We start from the raw sequence: 19,568 nt of genomic DNA, 5'->3' as shown, positions 1-19,568 counted from the left end.
AATCTTTCAACGTGTATATGTTTCTAATAAAATTCAAAAGATATTTTGTATTTGTGTATTTACCTGCGTGTCTTAAAAATTATTATAGCCAACGTATTTAGAATTTTTAAATGTTAACTTAAGATTTCAAAAATCTGATTTTGATGCTGTGTAAAGTGTATATGTAATGAATCAAATGATTATTTCAATCTCTCGGACGCATATTTTTTAAACTAGGCTAGTTATTGCGAATAAATCGATTTGATAAAAAAAAACTAATTACTGTGCGAAAGTGGTAAAAATATAGGTTCTTCATCTTAGAAGGAAAGTTTCCGCTATAAACATGAATCGACAATTTGAAGAAAAGCCGAAAAAATGCACGAGGTAAAGTATAAACTAATTTTCTAAATTTATTCATTTTTAAATCTTTTTTTTACAGTAAAATTTTCTTATTCTCATGGTATGTTGATTATGCGTTTAATACATCTATAAGAATAAATGACATAGATAACAATAAGCTTGTTTGATTAAAACGTGTGTATTATATGAAATGCAGATTTGCAAATTCTCAATTTTTATTCATTTACGTTTCAACCTAAGCTAAACATTGTTATAAGGCTAGAAATTTTTACACCAATTTAAAATTCAATAATGTTAGAGGGTTATATTATACAAAATGTTAAATAAAATTTCGGAACTGTTTTAACTTTCTAAGAATTAAAATTTATATGAAATTCTCATCTACTTTCAGGTATTAAACTTTAAAAATAGTACCGCTTAACTCAAAGCAAGCAAACATGGTAACGCCATTATTAGAAGAGTACCATAAAAATTTGATACACCCAAGTAAATCTTGAGATACTGTATCGAAATTGCAACTGTATCATTTTATAATTGCAGAGAACCAAATTTAAACCTGATAGCACGTAAATATTAAGACATCGATTATAAGACAGCAGAATGAAGTGTAGCTAGTAAGCGCGGTTATAGTTGATGATGTGGTAGGTCTACGCAATTTGGGGACATCGATCTGCAGCATAAGTATAAATCTGAAGCTTCGGTATGTTCTAAACTAGAACCCCCTGAATTAGACAGGCCGACTTATCATTTATTTTGGAGCAAAGAGCTAACATAAGCTCATAACATAACTAATACTAACATAACGTTAACTTGCTAACTTGTTTGCTCCAATATTGCTTGATAGGTCAGCTCTGATAGTATAGGAGCCTTATTCTAGACTAGTGTGGAATATGACGTGGAAGTGGTGGACGGCCGTTCTGCTTTCTCGTCATGCTTCACACTCGTCTAGCCGTTTCGGAACTTCTCTATTCACACATGCACTCTTTAGTAGTGGATCAGTATCCTCGTGCTGTGAAGAGACCTTAAATCTTTAACGGAAGTATCTATTGATTAAAGAACATGAAACTAGTTAGTTTTTAATATGTACTCAGTTTTTACTCTTAATATGATACTGCAATGACTTTTGCGAAAGCGAGAGTTCCCAGCTTTCTTCAATCGTTATATTGATCATATGTTCAACAAAAGGTTTTGTAGTAAAAATTAGATAAGTAGCACTAAGCCCTCGGGAGTTTAATAAACGCCAGCCGAAAGGGAAAAATTCCGTTCTTAAAAAAAGTCTACATTTTTGGAAATATTTTTTTTCTAACTTTGCCATTTCTTGAAATTGGTAATTTAAAAGCTGGGAAAAATTTAAACTGATAACTTGAAACCTCAAGCGAAAGTAGTGTCTGTTTTATCTAAAAATGCAGTCTAGAAATTAAACTAAATGCGCAAATCTGCTTTTCATATATAAAAGTTTAAACATTTTTTTAAATTTATCAAACTAATGGAATAGTTTTAGTTGAAGGAGAAAATTTGAAGTAAAATCTTTAGTGTTAACTTTCTGATTTCTTTTGCGTAATATACTATTTAGAAAGAAATAAAATTAATGTAAATTAAAAATTTAAATGTATATAGGTTAATTTTTGTGATGAATGATACATATTTTTGATTTGAGAATTTTCAATAGAGGATCATAAATATTTTTGACTCTGTATTGTGTAACTAAATAGCAAAGTTGCTGTTTCTTAACTCACTGCTCATTTCTTACTTAAAATCCATGTCAATATAAATGTTTTGTTGTAAATGTTGTTAAAATTTTAGTTAGCTAGTTTGTTTAGTTTTTTTAGTTTTGTTAAAATTGTTAAAATGTTGTAAAAATGTTGTTAATAATAATTTTTCTAAAGCTGTGTAAAATTTTTCTATTTAGGAAAAATGTTCTGTAAATAGGACAAAAGCTTAGTGTAGTTCATGTAAATTTTTAATGAGACTTCATTGTAAATGTTGTTAGAGCTCCATGTAAATTAAGGAAGATGTTGTTTGAAACTAATTTGTAAGATAGAGTAACATGTAATGTCCAGAGGCAGTCTTAAATAAAGATGTGTATTATAAAATGTTCTTTTGAATAAAAATATTTGATAGACAAAGTGGTTTTAATTTTTTATGTATATTAATTTTTGTTTATTTCTCACCGAAATAAGTTATTCAGTTTTAAATTACCCCTTTACAGATAATGAGGATACATTTATCGTGATTTTTATTTAAAATTCGCAATAAGGAATTATTAGGATGTTAGTTGGACTTTTCTGTAAATAATTGTGCTTTACGGATGGTTATTAAAGTGAATGTCGTCAGAACTAAATTCAGTTTAACATTAAGTCACTAGTTTTAAAAGAACTTGATGCATTTTTATACAAGTCAGTATCTGCTCTTTTTAAAAGGAATGTTTTTCCTAGTTAAAGTGGAGAATCTAATTCAAGCAAGTAGATATCGAAAGTAAAATTATCCTCCCCAGCAAGAATGAAAGAGCTTTTTAACAGGTACGAAAATATTTTTAGAGTATTGTTTTCTAAATATCTGAGGAAAATTAAGTACGGAGAATTATCCTAAATTTCTTAATATGGCTTACCTCTTCCGTAACCCGTTTAACCTCAAAAGTGTTAACTCTTTGACGCATTATTTTTATTAAATATTTTGTACTTTTCAATATATTGTATAAAAGTCAATAAAACAAAATATTTAGCTTATTTATTAGTTGTGCCATCTTCTATTTTATAACCATACCAGTTTTTTTTTCCTGATAAATTAAAATTCTAACGCGGCTCACTTCTAAACAATTTACACTTATTTGTAGTTAATCAGATCGAAATAGTTATTCATCATAGAAATTTCATCAATTTACAAAATCAATAACCAAGTTTCTGACTATAAAAAAGAACTATTTGGATTATATATTTCAGTATAGATTTCAGATAATTTAACAGATTTTTAGTAACTATTAGATTGCTTTCATGATTAAATGTACCAAACATATTTTTACTTGTAATTAAAGTGTCAAAAATATGTGAAAGGGAAATTGTCTAATCTGCATCAAAGGTTAGGGAATTTTTATCATTATAGATTAGTAGGTTAACAAACTAAATTCCGTTATTTTATCTAATTCTTTTTATTCATTGAAAGCTCTTCTGTACTTAGCTACCAAAGTTAAAAAGTTTTGTATTTACTGGATAAACTACAAGTTTCTTAAATTTTAAAGCATTTTTAAAACTTACGAATTCAAAAACTTCTAAACTTTTTTGTAAAATTCTGTGACTAGGTTCAATAGACCAAATTTAATTAACCTGGACAAATAGTTTCTAGTTTCTTCAGAACTTTCTAAATGCTGAAGAGCTGGGAAAAGACCTTTTCAAAATCATTAAATCTCAATCTTACTTTTCCATTATTGCACGAACGTAATATTCCATTCTCCAGATTGAGAAAACTTTCTTCTGGCGAAAGTGCGCATACTTCAGATGAAGTTTTCTCAACTGTTTTTCATCCTCATAATGCAAGATGGTTTTATTACAACAGCAAATACTTTCCGTTGCGCCTGAGTTTTTCATTAGCTTTCAAAGTCTTTTATTATTCGAAAAAAGTCTGATCCATATAAAAGTACAAATTCCTTATTCAAATTCGCATTTCCTTAAAGCTATCAAAAAAATTCGAAAAATGTAACTGAAAATATCCTACCAATTTATACGAAGATGTTATGACTTTACACTTCTGCTACCAGAGCTTTAAATAACAGAAAATTCAATTTTTACATAGAAATATGTAACGATGAAACTCCAAGACATTTGAGTTTAATTTATATTGATCATATTTAAAGAACTCATTTTAGCTAATCTGATAAGGTAAGATAAAAAAATGAAGACTCTAAGAATTTTTTAGAACAGAGCTGCCCCGTCCCTTGAAATTGGAGCATTGAATAGTACCTGTTACGTTAAACCAGTGGTTCCCAAACTTTTTTTGACCCATGGATCCCTTTTTATAGTCAAAACTTGCCCACGAACCCCCAAGTGAAAAATTGCATATATGAAGGGCATAAAAATTACAAATTAAAAAACAAAAAACATTTTGTTGAAAAACTATTTATTGAAATCATTTATCTTTTATTACTATTCATTATCTTTCGTTTAAAATAAAATAAAATAAAAATTAAAGACTTGGATGAATGTGATGAGATTTGATTATGTCCGACTCAATGTTTGTGAGCACTAATTTCTAATCGTTTATATATATTTTTTTTATGATGAGCTTCCCTACATCACTGAAACTAAGAGAACTCTTCCCAAGTTTTGCTTATACAGAAAAAGTTTTGCAACAAGCGCAGTTTTACGATTTTAGTTTTGATTAAATTTAATTATTCATCTTGTAGTTTCAAATTACTTTCGCTAAGTTTGGCAAATTTACTGAAAATACATTCGCTGCAGCTTGTTTTAAGTTAACCAGAAAACCTTGGTATCTTCGTACCATTGCCGGAGCACCGGCAGTAGCTACAGAAATGATATTAGTCAAGGGTATATCTTTTAATTCAATCAATAGCGTTTCACCTTGCGTATAGCTTTCCAAACATTTAGCAAGTAACAATTCTTGGTAAAGTTTTCATTCTTTTACAAATCTTACATAAGCTGAAAGTAAGAGCTTCGTTTCCTGGATAAGTAGATTCGTCAAGCTGTATAGAAATTCAGATATTTTTAAGTACTCGCGTAAAGAATTTTCTACGCACTGAGATATATTATCAATCTTTCTTTGTACATTATTATTACTCCGTGGAATTATTTTTACAATGTTAAAAGCTGGTTTGTGCAACCCGGTGAGTATTACCTCACTTACAGCTAGTAAAATAAGTTCTTCAATAGTGTGGAGGCTTTCCGAACTTTGCAATCATGTAATATATAGAAAAATGCGAAACTATGAGAAGCATGCAATCCATCGTCACCTCTCTTAGATGTTGTTGCAGTGACGGTGTTTTCAGATATTTTTCTTTGACTGTTTGAATAATAGTTAAATCTTTATCTTTTTTATCACTATGGACTTTTATCAATTATTCGTTAAGCTTGGAATGTTTCATTGAATCACTTGTTATAGTTTTATTACATAGGAGGCACATAGGTAAAGTACAATTTCCTGGTGAAGAAATAAAGACATATTTTAAATACTCAACATTGTATTTTCGGCGTTTTTTCTTCGACTCATTCATACTGTTATCTCTTAAAAAGGGAGCAAAAGATATAAGAAAATTTGTAAATCAACTGTTTAATTTGTAACAAACCACTGCTAATAATTATAAGCACCCACCTTTATTTATAGTTTACTTAGGATGTAAAAATCGCTACGATTTTATTTATCTTAATTTCTTTCGTAATAAAAACCAATAACAATGTTATTATTTTATATTAAACCTCACGCAGACTCCCTGACGTTGTTCAGGGACCCCTAGATCAGTTTTTATTTATCACGGACCCCTGGTGGTCCATAAGGACCACTTTGGGAAACACTATGTTAAACCATCCCTACAAAGTTCAACGAAGAATGTGAGGAAGTTTCCTCATTTCTAATCGGAATTTTTTTTTTAATTACCTAAAAAAATACTAGATTGGTAACTAAGATATCAGGTTCTTTCTTTAAATTAAACGAATCATGTGTTTTCCTAAAAATGCCTTCATTTCCAGCCACGTCGATGGTCTATCCCTTAAACTATTCCAAGCATATCATGTTTTTTTCCCTAGTGGGATATCTCCCCAACTTGAGCTATCTGTTCCTAAAATTAACAAAGGGTTATTAAGCTGTACTTTGAGCTCACAAAGCCTGCATACATAAAATAAAGATATTTAGCAGCTTCAGCGAAGTAAATTTGTCAGACGATATGTCTGGTCCTGAGTGGATACTCCCCCCTCTATACCATACTAACGAGAGGATTTTTATCCATGACAGATTTAACGTGCATCATGTTGGGCGACTGTAAAGATGAACGCCAGTATCGAACCCTGAACCCAAGCTCTCGACTAGCTATGTTCGAACCGACTGCACCACCAGGGAGTCTACATCTAAAGGTTTGTGGTTTCTAAATCCTTGTCAAAAATCAGGTAGGCACTTTATTAAAGTCGCCAATAGCACGATGAGCTATTGGCGACGGTCCCGGAAACATCCCATAGGATTATCCGAAGACATGCTATCGCAATTTTAATCCTCTGCAGAGGAGATGGCACCACTGCTTAGGTAGCCCGACGATCTGCACCCGAAGTCGAGCACTTTACGGTAGAACAGTTTAACGAGAACCGATACCGCGCGCTCTCGGTCGCTATGCAGGCTGATCAAATTTGTCACCCACCCGCTTACTAACTGCAGCCAGTGAGGCTTGACTTCGGTGTTCTACTGCGAGCCATGTCTTTACGGTACACAGCTGGACTTTTCAAAGTTCAAGAACGGGTATTACAAGCTACAAACGTGATTTATGTTTTTTTTAAAAATGAAGAAAAAAATATAGTTTCCAAAGAGCAAAACCGTTAAGAATTTTTTTATTTTTTTAAAATTTATATTGAATCAGTGGGCATGATCTATAGCACGAATGTGGAAAGGGTCTCTAGTTTCGAATTTTAGATTTCTCGTGCTTTTTTTTTTAATTATTTTTATGTACTGCGGAAAAAATTACTTTAGACCTCCCTCCCTTTTAGATGATTTTTAAGATGCTTGCAATAATTAGCATGTAAATAACAGTATGTAGTAGGAAATTATATTTCGAGTTCAAAATATCTCAATATGCGAAAAATTCATTTAGGTTCGAAAATTAGGTTCATTTTTTCCCATCAGAATTTTTTTTTTAAAAATTATAACAAAGACTACCTATATCAGAATGGTGAATTTGGGCATTTGAATGCTTTTTTTTACTTATTATTTTTAAATTATTTAAGAGAGCGATTTATTTCCTATAATTTGCATGAAAAACAAATTTTCTCATAATAGCCTCAAATTTTGACCTATTTACGTATGATAAAAGGGGGGTTTTTTTGAGGGAGGGGGAGGGACGACTAACGTTTTATTTATTTTAGGAATTAGTTTATTCCAACTTTGATGGTATATCATACATTATATGATGTATATTTATTTATATTAAGAGAAGTAAATGCAACACAATTCATAATTTAATCATGAAATTTTTAGATTGAATGATTTATAAGATGACTTTAAAATCAAAAATTTTAAAATTTTTATTATGTGTAACAGTATGCCACTTATTGATATTTTGTACATTTAGGATGATGTGGTCTTCCAATTTAGAAGCCAAATTTTTCAAACTTCTTTGGGAATCCAGTATAATTTCGAACACGTTCGATAGAAACATACCGAAATATGTTATATTTAAAATTAATTAGTAATTAAAAAAGGATTTTTTGTAAGTCAAAGAATTTATTGGTTACTAATCACAAGATTATTATATGAAGCTATTTAACAAAACTTCTACCCAAAACATTTATGTTTTAAGTCAATCAGAATATAAATTTTGAGTAGTTTTAACGCAATGTTAAGTTTCTCTGCTGCTATGAAACGAAAATGAATTAAAACGATTCTAGAAAACTTTTAACACTCAGGAAAAGTATCTTTACAGATTATTACTCTGTGATTATATTGAAAATAATTTTAAAAAATTATATTGTGCTGAAATAAAACCAAATAAACTACTAACTATGATTTTAAACTTACAATGATAATACTTTTGCTTCATTGAAATCGTTGATTTCGAATTTAAATAAAATTAATAAAAATTAAATGGTTTTAAAAATATCACTTACATCATAGAGAGAAATTATTTTGTTACATTATATTTTATTTTATAACCGTTGTTGAACTGCCGAAACAATTTTTGGGTTTACTACTGCTAGTGTTCAACCACGTAGCCTTGTCATTTTGAACCAAACCCAGAAGACAAGGGAACTTCCGGATCAAGTATTAAGAGAAATGCGCCTTCATGGAGGATTTTTTGATAGAACTAACCAGCATTTGCGTTACATGGAGAGAAAGACCACGAGAACCACCCTCGGTTAGCCTGACGGCAAGAGGACTCTAACCCGTGATCCATCCACCAATGAGGATATTTCATGTCAGCACTCATTGGAAGGCGGACGCTCTCCTGAGCCATCGCGGCTCCCGATGTTTTATTTCTCATACCTGTAGTTGAACAGCCGACCCAGTTTTTGGGTTTACGACGACTAATGTTCAAATTCGTATCCTTGTCATTTTGAAGAAATACAGAAGACAGGGGAACTCCCCAGAGGCATAATTTGTTATGCAAATATGGAGGATGCAAATTTAACATGCATCAGTCACCATTTACTACACGGGTAGTCTTCGGTGGGCGGGGATCGAATCCACGATCTCTTGGACATGGGCCCAGTGACCTACCAATCCGGCTATCCCGATGTTTCACTGCGGGGATAGAGCGTTCGCCTTCCAGTGAGGCGAACTGAGTTCGAATCCCAGTCGATGCGAATTCCCGCCCCACCAGGATTTCCCTTTGGTACGATTGTTTAGTAGTTGTTTGGTAGTTGTTAAGAGAATAATAAAAAAAATTCTTAAATGTCTTAAAGTAATTTCTAAAAGTAAAAACCAAGTGATGGCAGATTTGCCTAGTGCAAGCAGGGCTAAAGAGACAATAGAAAGGCTAGGTCACTCCTTTGAAGAGACTCGTGCCGCTGCGAGCTTCTGACTTCAATCAGTGACGTCACGGCGCACAGCATCTCTTTTTAAAAATAAATTGCTTCCCATGTAACTAGCATTTTTTTAAACTTATTTCAATGCATTCATTGTTTTCTATAGTTTTTGTTTAATTTGAGGTGATTTTCTTCTCATCTGATTGCAAACACTTTACAGTAGTAGTCAAATATGAGCTTGCGCGATAGCAACTGGCAAGAATTATTTATGAAACACAAAATGAGTAAACGCGATTTTCCATGTCTTATTTCAGAAAATATAAAGGTGACGTCAAAAGAATAATAAAATGTGCTGGAAGAATTTATAATGCGGTGAATTAAAGCATTATGTTTCGTGTTTTTTGTTGAGACGCTTAAGAACTTTTAATTTCGCCATTGAAATCGATAGCTTTAACAGAAAAGAAAACCTTGTAGCTTTAAACAGAAAAGAAAAAAAATGTACAAGGCCGAAAAAAAAGAAAAAAAGAAATGAAGTTCTGAACTTTAAAAGTAAAAGTTATTAATGCTTAAAAATTCGTCCAATTTAATAATATATTTTTTAATCTCATTATTCAAAATATTTATGTTTTAATTATAACGCCTTAACCTTAAGTATTTATGATTGAGTGTAATATTTCCATTATTATATGCTCGAAGATTAATTTTTTAGTAATTAGCATTTAAGATTTTTGTTTCCTAGTGATAATATATACAAAAAAAATTACTATTACAATTATAAATAAGAAACTATATTAAAATTAGGCATTCCAATTAATAAAATAGAAGGACACTTTTATAGTTCAGATTAATATCGGACAAAATGATACTGTAAACGTTTTCTTATATGCTTTCATTTATTTAACAGTAAAAGTTGAAAACTAAAATTAGAAAATGATGACGGCAACCATTGAGATATTTTTCTAACATTAAAATATTTAAAAAAAAACTATAAGGAATACCCAGAAAATGTATGAATACTATATTTTTGAACAGAAATAATTTGTTAGCAGAGTAAAGTTTGATAGCTATTATCAAAAAAGGGTCGAACATTCAACTCATTTCTTCAACAGATTATTTAAATCGTCTGCAGACTAGACCTAAATGGAGTAAGGGAAGCGAAGAGTTTAAAGAAAATGAAGTGGTTTTAGTGAAAGGTGAGGATATTTCAAGGGTACTGAATTGGGTACTGAATTCAAGGGTATTGAAATCTTGCTAAAATAATTAAGGTTCACCCAGGCGATGATAATATAATTAGAGTGGTGACATCAAAAACAAAGGTATCGATAAAAGACCTGTAAATTGTGAAATTATACATTTAATTCTAACCAACTTTAAGTGATTTTTGTATTAGATATTGCACTGTAGTTTATGTCTGTCGTTTGTATCTGTTGAATATTGTTTATTTTTGTGAAATTGTCAAGGCGGGTGGCATGTTGTGCCTAGCCACTGTAAAAGCCGGGCTGTAATCGCAAGAAAGAAAGTAAGAGAGACCGAGAGTGTTAATTGTGGAGGAGAGAGTGAAATAAAAATGTGAAAGAAATTCAGTCCATCTGTGGTTTCACAATTTGAGATGTATTTAAAGATTGAGAGCTATCGAGAGACAAAACACCGAGGATGTTCAATTTTTATGATCAGCTGGAAAAATTGTTTGTCACCGCATGATTCATTTGGTTTCATAAGAAGGAATAGACACCCCCTTTTTATGAAAAACAACTCGGTCTGCAATAAATTGTTGTTTTAAAGGCAAAACGATGATAAATTCTACTTGCTAGCATTATCAACAGGAAAGGATTTCTTGTAAATATTTATGTCTCTTAGCTAGTCCTAAACAGTTTGAATGCAAAATTCTATCCTCGAAGACAAGAAAATGAATTAATAGTAACGAAGACAATTATAGGTTATTTTATATTATAGCCCATTGTTGAACTGCCGACCCGATTTTTGTCTTTATGACTACCGTGTTCAACTCCGTAGCCTTTTATCCCGAGAATCTCTTTGGGAGGCGAGTGTTCTATTCCCTTAGCCACCATTGCTCTAACTACAGATTATTTTTATTTTATAACCGTCGTTGAACAGCCGGCACAATATTTGGGTTTACGACTCAGGGCTAAAGAGAATAGAAGGGCTGGTTCACTCCTTTGAAGTATCTTTCGCCGCGCCGATCCTCCGTCGTCACTCTAGTGACGTCACTTTGGCGCAAAGCTCGCACTTTTACTTCAAGAACGGAGCGTTTGTCCTTACTAGCTCTAACTAATATTGGATCATTTCTTTTTGCGAGATATTCTAAGACATTTATTATTTTCTATAATGACTTTCCTCAGTTTTTGCAGTGAATTTACAAGAATTTAAAACTATTATCGAAATGCCAGTTTGCGCGATTGCAACTTGCAAAAATTCTGATATAAAAACAAAAGGAAAAAGTATAATTTTTCGCGTGTTCCCTAAAGTAAATGAACAACTATATAAAGAATGGATTCCGAAATGACACAGTTAATATAAAACAGCAATACGTTTATTCTGTCGTAAAGAACTTTTATGAAAATTCATTATCTAAATAGAAACCGCCTCGTTACTTCATAAAGAAAGGCAGGTGAAAAGAATTAAAAAATGGATAAAGTCAAAGAAAATTAAAATGTAAGTAAAAAGTATAAATAAAATATATAGTATATAGTTGAAATTCTCCTAATTTCATAACATATTTTTTAATTTAGTTATTCTAAATATTTATGATTTTTTTTTAAAAATTATATTCTCTTCAATTTAAATATCTATAAATTATATCATCGTAAATTTAAATGTCTATAAACAATTGTAAAATTTCTAATGTCATTATGAACCTAAATTATTATTTTGTTTCAGTAATTAGCGTTTAAGGTTGATGTTTCCTAATGATTAAATATGAACAAATTGCTATTAACGACATATTTTAAAATCAGGGATTCTAAATTTAACTTAACTTATCTTTATAAAAGAACATGTAGATAAAAAAAGTGTCGATATATGCCTTCATTTTTCCTAATAGTTAAAGTTAAAACTGAACTTTTTAAAATAAAGTATTTATCGTGTCATTTTCACCAACTAGCAAAACATTTTTATAAGTTTAAAATGGTATTTTTTTAATATAATAACCAAGAAAGTTTTTTTTTAACTATGTTTATGAACGGAAATAATGTGTTAATTACGTAAAGTTTGAAGGCTAATAACCAGAAAAAGTCTGACTTATTTTTACAAAGAGAAAGATGCAAAGTTATCATATCTTTGCTTGCGATCTCCGAGATCTGTGGACACAGTGACGTCATGAGGAGGGAAATCGTAGCTTCAGCTCTAAGAGTGGAGTGAACTAGCCCTTGTATTCTCTTTAGCCCTGTTACGACTACTAATGTTCAACTTCGCAGCCTTGAAATTTTGATTCCAATCCGGTAGACAAGGGAACTCTTCGATCAAATATTGGGAGAAATTTGCCTTCGTGGAGGACTTTTTGATGAAACCAACCCGCATTTGCGTTACATGGTGAGAAAAACCTCCCACGGTTAGCCTGACAGTAAGGGGACTCTAACCTCTGATCCGTCTACCACTGTCTATTGTCAGTACTATGGTCGGTGCGAACAGGGTGCGGAATTTGCTCCCGGTTCACTTCATTGGAAGGTGAACGCTCTCTTCCCTGAGCCACCACGACTCATTGCATGTTATTTTACTTTATAGCCGTTGGTGAACAGCCGATCTGAAGATACGGCTACCAATCTTCAATTTCGTAATTTGAAATTTAGAGCTCAACCTAGAAGACAAGGAAACTCCTGGATCAAGCATTGGGAGAAATTTGGTTTCGAGGAGAACTTTTTGATGCAACTAACCGCATTTGCGTTGCATGCAGAGGAAACCTTCCCATAGTTAGCCTAACGGTAAGAGGACTCTAAGCCATGATCCATCTACCACTGAGGATAAATTACGTAACAATACAGGTTATTAGGGAGTTACCATTATAAAATCGGGAGGGGGAAAAACCTTACTATATAGTTATTTTTATGGTAGTTAACGTACAGATTTTTTTTTTAAATATCAATAAAAGGATTATTTTCCTTCGCTTTCACATTGTTATTTTCAATTTTCGATTATATTCGAGTGTGAAAAGCAACATAAAATACAAAGCCTCTCGAATTATCGGGAGTGTGCACAGTTTAGCGCACTCGAATTAACACGAGCGGACAAGTTAAGGGGTTGATTGACATGAAATAAGCTTTCAAAAATGATTTATTGATAAATTCATGAAATTCAACAGAATGCATGTTTCCAATGTAGCGTACTTACATTTAAAGTTTAAGCTTACCATGCGGAATAATTTTAATAGAAATTCGGCATTGTTATTCTATTACCCATCAGTATTTTGACAGTCCTAAAAGACAAAATAATTTTCGTATCCCTCCCCCCTTATGCTACACCAGTCAGATTGCCAAACTAAGTTTGGTTCATCCGTTGATAGTCTAGATAACTTCAGTTTAAAATTTAATGATATTAAATGAATTTTAAAACTAATATATTTTTAAAATTGCCACATTATAAATTTAATCTTTAAGTGTTTTTTGTAATTCGAAATTCATAAATGGCATGTGTTGGAATTTCACACTTTTAATGGTTCAGGGTCTCCCTAACTTTTGAATACTTTAAATCTTATTGCTAAGTATGAGAAATCGCATGAACTAAACAATAATTAAATATTCTATTAAGTATTTCTTGAGGAATTAAAGGAAATGCAGGAAAGCGTCACTTTTATTTTGTTAGGGTTAATGTATATGGCCCATAGTAATTTCTATTGAACCCTAGCTTTTCCTCGGTCAAGAGTTATGTTATAACATACCACATACACAACTTGTTCTAAATCAGACTGTCAGATATGACTGGTAGTAGGGTTAAGTGGTGCGAAGCCACAAACTGCTAGTTCCGTGGGTCCTGAGTTCACAATTAAAAAACTATATTTAGTAAAAAAAAAGTTGTGTATTTATTTTTATGAATTGAAACGTCTACCTAAAAGTATTATTTTTTACTTTTCTAACTGTGTTAATTACAAAAAACGTTAAAATAAAGATATTGTTGCGCCGGCCAGGTGGCTGAGCGGTTAGCGTGCCTGACTGCGAAGCCATAGGCTGCGGGTTCGAATGGATGCTTCTCGCTCTCTTTGTGCTGTCTTCTGTTGTATGTGTGTATGATGTGTGAATGTGGCCCACCCTATAAACGGGTTGTGGCAGTGTGGCGTGGGCAATGTTGCTCGCCTCCGTGACTTTGGTTCACAGGTGCCCACTGGGTAACGCGAAATGAGCAACAATTCTGGCATAGTATAGGCAAAGATTCAAAAATTTCAGTGCCTGCCATTGGAGGAAAAAAAAGATATTGTTGCTTATATATATATATATATATATATATATATATATATATATATATATATATATATATATATATATATATATATATATATATATATATATATATATATATATTTTTTTTTTTTTTTTTCAAACATGGTCAAGTATAAATTATAATATAGCATACCAAAGGAAATAATTTCAAACCAATTAGGGGGGGGGGCAGAATATGGGGTAATATGTAAGAATGTATGTGTACATTTCTTAATGCATCTAGTGGAAAAATTGTTGCTCATATATTGTATATATATATTGCCTTAAATCTCCCCTTAATATTAACCTAGATCTGGGTGTTATATAACAATAGACCATAGATTATCAACCTTTTTAACGTTGCCGCCCCCTTAAGGGGGAAAAATCTTTTCAACACCCCCCTTTGTGAAAATCCAGTTTTTTAAGCTTTAAATTTGCTTGGTTTTCATTTTTTTTTTAAATTAATGTGTAACGTTAACTCGATACTTTCATCCCGGAGGGTAATCGCAGTCTATTTGTCAAAATCAAAATAAATACGGTAACGGAAATTAAATTTAATAGTAATTTACTCTTAATTAAAAATAATTAAAAAAACACCCAAAAATATTTTTTTACGTTAAAAAGTAGTATCAACGGAACAATCAAGTAACTATATCAGTATAACGTTCGGTTCGATATTTTTAGTGAGGTAAAGACGCAAGTCCCTTAAAAAGGTAGAAATAGCTGATTTTGTAGGGACGTGTTTGACGTGTCGCCCTTGACCATTAGCACAGGTGTCGCTAAAATCGATAATGACGCAAATATGATATGAAAAGGGTTAGGAATATTCTTTTTGGCCTACTTTTTAAGTTTTCTGCAGTGGACTGATCGTTACGACACGGTTCCCAGCAGATCACTGAAGTCAAGTATTACTGGCTGAGGTCAGTGTGCGGGTGGGAGACCACTTAAATCAGTCTGCGTGGGGACCGAGTTTGTGCGGTATTGGTCCTCGTTAAACTGTTCCACCGTAAATTGCTCGAATTCGCGTGCAAATCGTCGGGCTGCCGAAGCGAGGGTGCCATTCCCTCTGCAGAGGATCAAAATTGTGATGGCATGTCTTCGGATCGTACTCAGGGATGTTTCCCTGACCGTCGCCAATAGCCCATTGGGCATCTCTAGTGTGACGTAAATGAACTACAACTACAGCAACTACTTTTTAAGTACACTATTGTCTATTTGAGATAGAGACATTTTTCTCCCTTGCTTTCTAATTAATATCAATTACTGCATTTTAGGGGTCATTTGGCGGACACTTTAATGATTTTTTTTGATTTTTTTGGTACGCAGGAGAATTTTCGTATTAATTTTAAATCATTGCATCTGTGTCAAAATTTCTAATAATATATACATATGCTGAAGAATGTATATTAAACATCTTTAAAAAAAGTTTTATTTTCTCCGCGTCAGCCTGTAAATAAGTGAGGCATTGTTTTCTTGATGTTATTTTAGGCTAGATCGAATGAGACTATACACGAGTAAACATATCGACTATTTTCGTTACAGAAACCCTTCGCGACTTTTAGATTAAGGAAAGGATCAAAGATCTTTAAAAAAAAACATAAGACGCTGAGAAGAGATAAGTTAACTCAACAGCGTTTTTTTTTTCTTTCCTATTTTGGACGTATTATAGTTTCATTGCATGTAGAAATGTTTATGCCTTTACAACAATTACAGAATTGCTTCATAGAATTACATTTGAAATAAATATTCCGTAATTGCTTCAGTTAAATGAAACTTACTTTAGCTTCTAAGATATTCCGATTCCATTCTGTACTTTTGTCAACATTAAGAAATAGTTTGTTATTTAAAGATTCAGGGTCCATTTCTATAACACCCTAAATGAAATGAAGAAAATAAAACTTATTAATAAGGATATAATTTCATTTACACTTCTGCTCAAAAAGTAATTTGCGAAATAAATGTGTGAAATTTGCTGGAATCTAAGATATTAAAATTATTTCATGCAAATGCCGAGTAAAACAACACCGAGCGTTTGATTATAAATATGTATTCCATAGTTAATTTGCCTCGCATAATTGATTTTCCTCACACAATAATTAATCAGTTAACCTCCCTCAAATCAGTCAATTTCCTCTTACTAATTAATTTAGCTCAAATAACATGCCGCACAAAACACAAAATTTTACCAGCTATTTTCTTCGTGGATCAAAATGACTTAAGGTTGTCTTATTGTTTGCTCAGCTATCATTTTACAAATTATAACTATTACAAAACGGAAACACAATTGCCTTAATCTTTCCATCCAAAAGCTATGATTTGTTATAAAGGATAATAAATAAATAACTGTATTTTTTTTTATAGCCCAAACTCTTATTTAAAAAATGGCCAAAGTTACCCCGGATTTCTACTTTTAAATGCTCTTAGAACTGTTAAGCATAAGCTTAAAATATTTCTGGTGTGAACTTTAATGTACGGAAACTTTTATGCATGAAACTTTTATGCTTTAAGTTTTTCACAATTGGTTAGGATCAAAAATATTTGCAATAATGTTGAAAGTTTTCGGGAAGCTGTGAATAATTTTTTGAATATTTTGAATAATAAGAATTTTCCTTTTAATTTTTGTAATGTCAATTTTTTAATTAAGAAAATGATTGAAGAATTCTAGGTTTTTATATATTTTTTTCTTTTAACAGGGCGCAATTCAAGTCTTAACTGAGCAGCCCCAGTTAAGCATTCTATTAATTTGTTACGTATCTTTTTTTTTTACTTCTTTTATTTCTATCTGCGCAGTGTAGTAGAGGGCGTTGTTTTCTTTAGTTTTTAGTGCTTCCTTTTCATTCGGCTTGCTTGTGAAATCGATGTTTGACCTGATTAAGTGAGTTTTTATTTTCTGATGATTTTGTTTGAGTTTCTTTTCTAAATTGGTTATTTATATTTCATGTTTTTTTCCCGGACTTCTATACAAAACCATCGGGGTATTGAGGGAGTTAATTTAGGCATTTGCTTAGAAATGGATTTGTTTTATGGCTCCCGGGGCCGGTACCCCCTGAAGACGTCGGCTTCGGTGGTCATATTTTTATTTTTTTATTTCCTTCGTTTCCTTTATTTTTATGCATGTATCAGGTGTAAAAAATGTAGTCCTATATGTTTCTTTTTTTAATAAAAAAGGAAACCTTCGAAATGTTCTTTAAAAAATTGCCACTTTGTCTTTTTTATGGCTAAACATAGTTTAAGTTCTCAGTAAATTTTAAATTTTCATTTCCAATGTTGATTCAAAAATTGCGAGATTTCAAAAATTGCATTCTTTGTGAAGTTTTGTGAACAATTGCGGCTCTTATTGGCATCTTTTTATGCACTTTTTTATTGTCTAAATTGATGAAGTATTTACAAAATTATTTTAATGTTTACATCCATGAGTACTTCACTTATCGGTTTAATTGGTTAAATTAAACCAATTTTGTAAAGTACTTGTAGTTGTTGTAATTCATTTACGTCGCACTAGAGCTGCACAATGGGCTATCGGCGACGGTCTGGGAAACATCCCTGAGGATGATCCGAAGACATGGCATCACAATTTTGATCCTCTGCAGAGGGGATGGCACCCCCGCTTCGGTAGCCCGACGACCTGCACGCGAAGTCGAGCATTTCACGGTAGAACAGTTTAACGAGGACCAATACCGCACACTCTCGGTCCCTACGCAAACTAATCCAAGTGGTCACCCACCCGCACACTGACCGCAACCAGTGATGCTTGACTTTGGTGATCTGCTGGGAACCGTGTCTTAATGATCAGTCCATTGCGGGGAAAAAAAACACTTCAAGACATCCTTGCCGGAATTCGAACCCGGGACCTTTGGATTAGAAGTCCAACACGCTATCCACTGCGCTACGAGGACCTGTAAAGTTCTATCTGAGTGATTTTACAAATACGGAAATATTTAAACTATGTTATTTTCTAAAAATAAATTGTGAAAAATTTGAAAAAAAGAATCACTGAAAAACGTATATAACGTTAGCAGAGCTTACAAGTACTTATTTTATTGTATTTTAGTATATTCTTTAAGTTGCAGTTTATCGCGTGAATATTGTATTAATTTGTTTTATGTAATTCGTTGTGTCTCATTCTTTTCGTTATAATTCTCCTTTAGGTAGTATTTCGTGAAAAACTAAATCAAATTTCCACCAATAAGCAGAGCTTTCTAATTACGAGGTAGATAAAAAAAAATAATGAATTTTATTTACACAAATATTTTTTGTAAATTCATACAAACATGTGAAAATATAACCAAAATATCACTTGTATTAATTTTATATCTTCATAATAAAACTTTTGAATGTGACGCGACCAGTCAATCGGAGTCAGAGATTTTGAAAAAAAAAAAAGAAAAGTGTGGCTCTAATAAAAAAATCCAAGTTTTTTTTTTGGACAAAAAGTACTTTAAATCTCCTTTTTCTTTCCTGATTTGAGCTCAGATGCTTAGACAATTTTGGTATTTAGAAAAATTGTATTCTTTTACATAGATCAATTATAAACAAAAATGGAATCAGCGTAATAAGTATTTCTGATCAAATGTTTTAGTTATATTTCATTATTAAGAAGGACATAAATAATAATAGAATACTCACTTCATATTTAAACACTTTGCCAATTTGAGGAAGAGTTTTACAATAAATGACATCATCTTTGCTTTCAATTGTCCAACCTGGACTATTCATTATTCTATCGGATTCTGTTATAGCTTTCATAAATGCTTTTCTTCTTCTTTAAGAAAATATATTAAATCAATAATAAAACTGCATTTTTTATTGAATTTTTTATGCACTTAATAATAAACATATTTTCCCGTTTATGATAAAAAAAATTCCAGGAAATCCCTTCCATAAAAGGGAAATAAATTTTTTCTTAAAAGGGAATCCCCTTTTATGATTATGGTTTAGGGTATAGAAAATGAAGACATTGAAATATATTTTCATTTTATAAATATAAAATATAAATTTTTTTGATTTGATCTAGATTCCACAAACATTTACATCATCACCAATGGTTTCCAAAAATATTCAATGTATGACAATGGCCTCCTTATTTATATCTATACAAGGGCGCCGGCAGCGGGCTGCAAGAGGGTGCACTTGC

General features: G+C 31.8%; 1 protein-coding gene across 1 annotated transcript; it reads right to left on the bottom strand.

The window, feature by feature from the left end:
* Nucleotides 1-15,662: 15,662 nt before the first annotated feature.
* On the bottom strand, nucleotides 15,663-19,247 carry LOC147806746 (steroidogenic acute regulatory protein-like). The gene is made up of 2 exons (XM_087167142.1): nucleotides 19,061-19,247; nucleotides 15,663-16,308 (listed from the first exon to the last, which is right to left on the bottom strand). Exons 1-2 carry the CDS (start codon nucleotides 19,178-19,180, stop codon nucleotides 16,198-16,200), a joined length of 231 nt encoding a protein of 76 aa, XP_087023268.1. The 5' UTR covers nucleotides 19,181-19,247; the 3' UTR covers nucleotides 15,663-16,197.
* Between the last annotated feature and the right edge of the window lie 321 nt (nucleotides 19,248-19,568).

This window comes from Parasteatoda tepidariorum, chromosome 7 (assembly GCF_982258835.1).
Source record: "Parasteatoda tepidariorum strain Cologne lab strain chromosome 7, Ptep-v5.0, whole genome shotgun sequence".
NCBI classification, from domain to species: Eukaryota; Metazoa; Arthropoda; class Arachnida; order Araneae; family Theridiidae; genus Parasteatoda; species Parasteatoda tepidariorum.
The sequence above is the reverse complement of the archived record's forward strand: the minus strand, read 5'-3'. Positions and strand labels throughout refer to the sequence as shown.

Bases quoted from the DNA above. Each gene is read 5' to 3' on its own strand.
- LOC147806746 (XM_087167142.1), bottom strand. From the start codon at position 19,180: ATGAAAGCTATAACAGAATCCGATAGAATAATGAATAGTCCAGGTTGG. The intron at 16,309-19,060 runs GTGAGTATTCTA...CATTTCATTTAG, and splicing joins GCAAAGTGTTTAAATATGAA to GGTGTTATAGAAATGGACCC.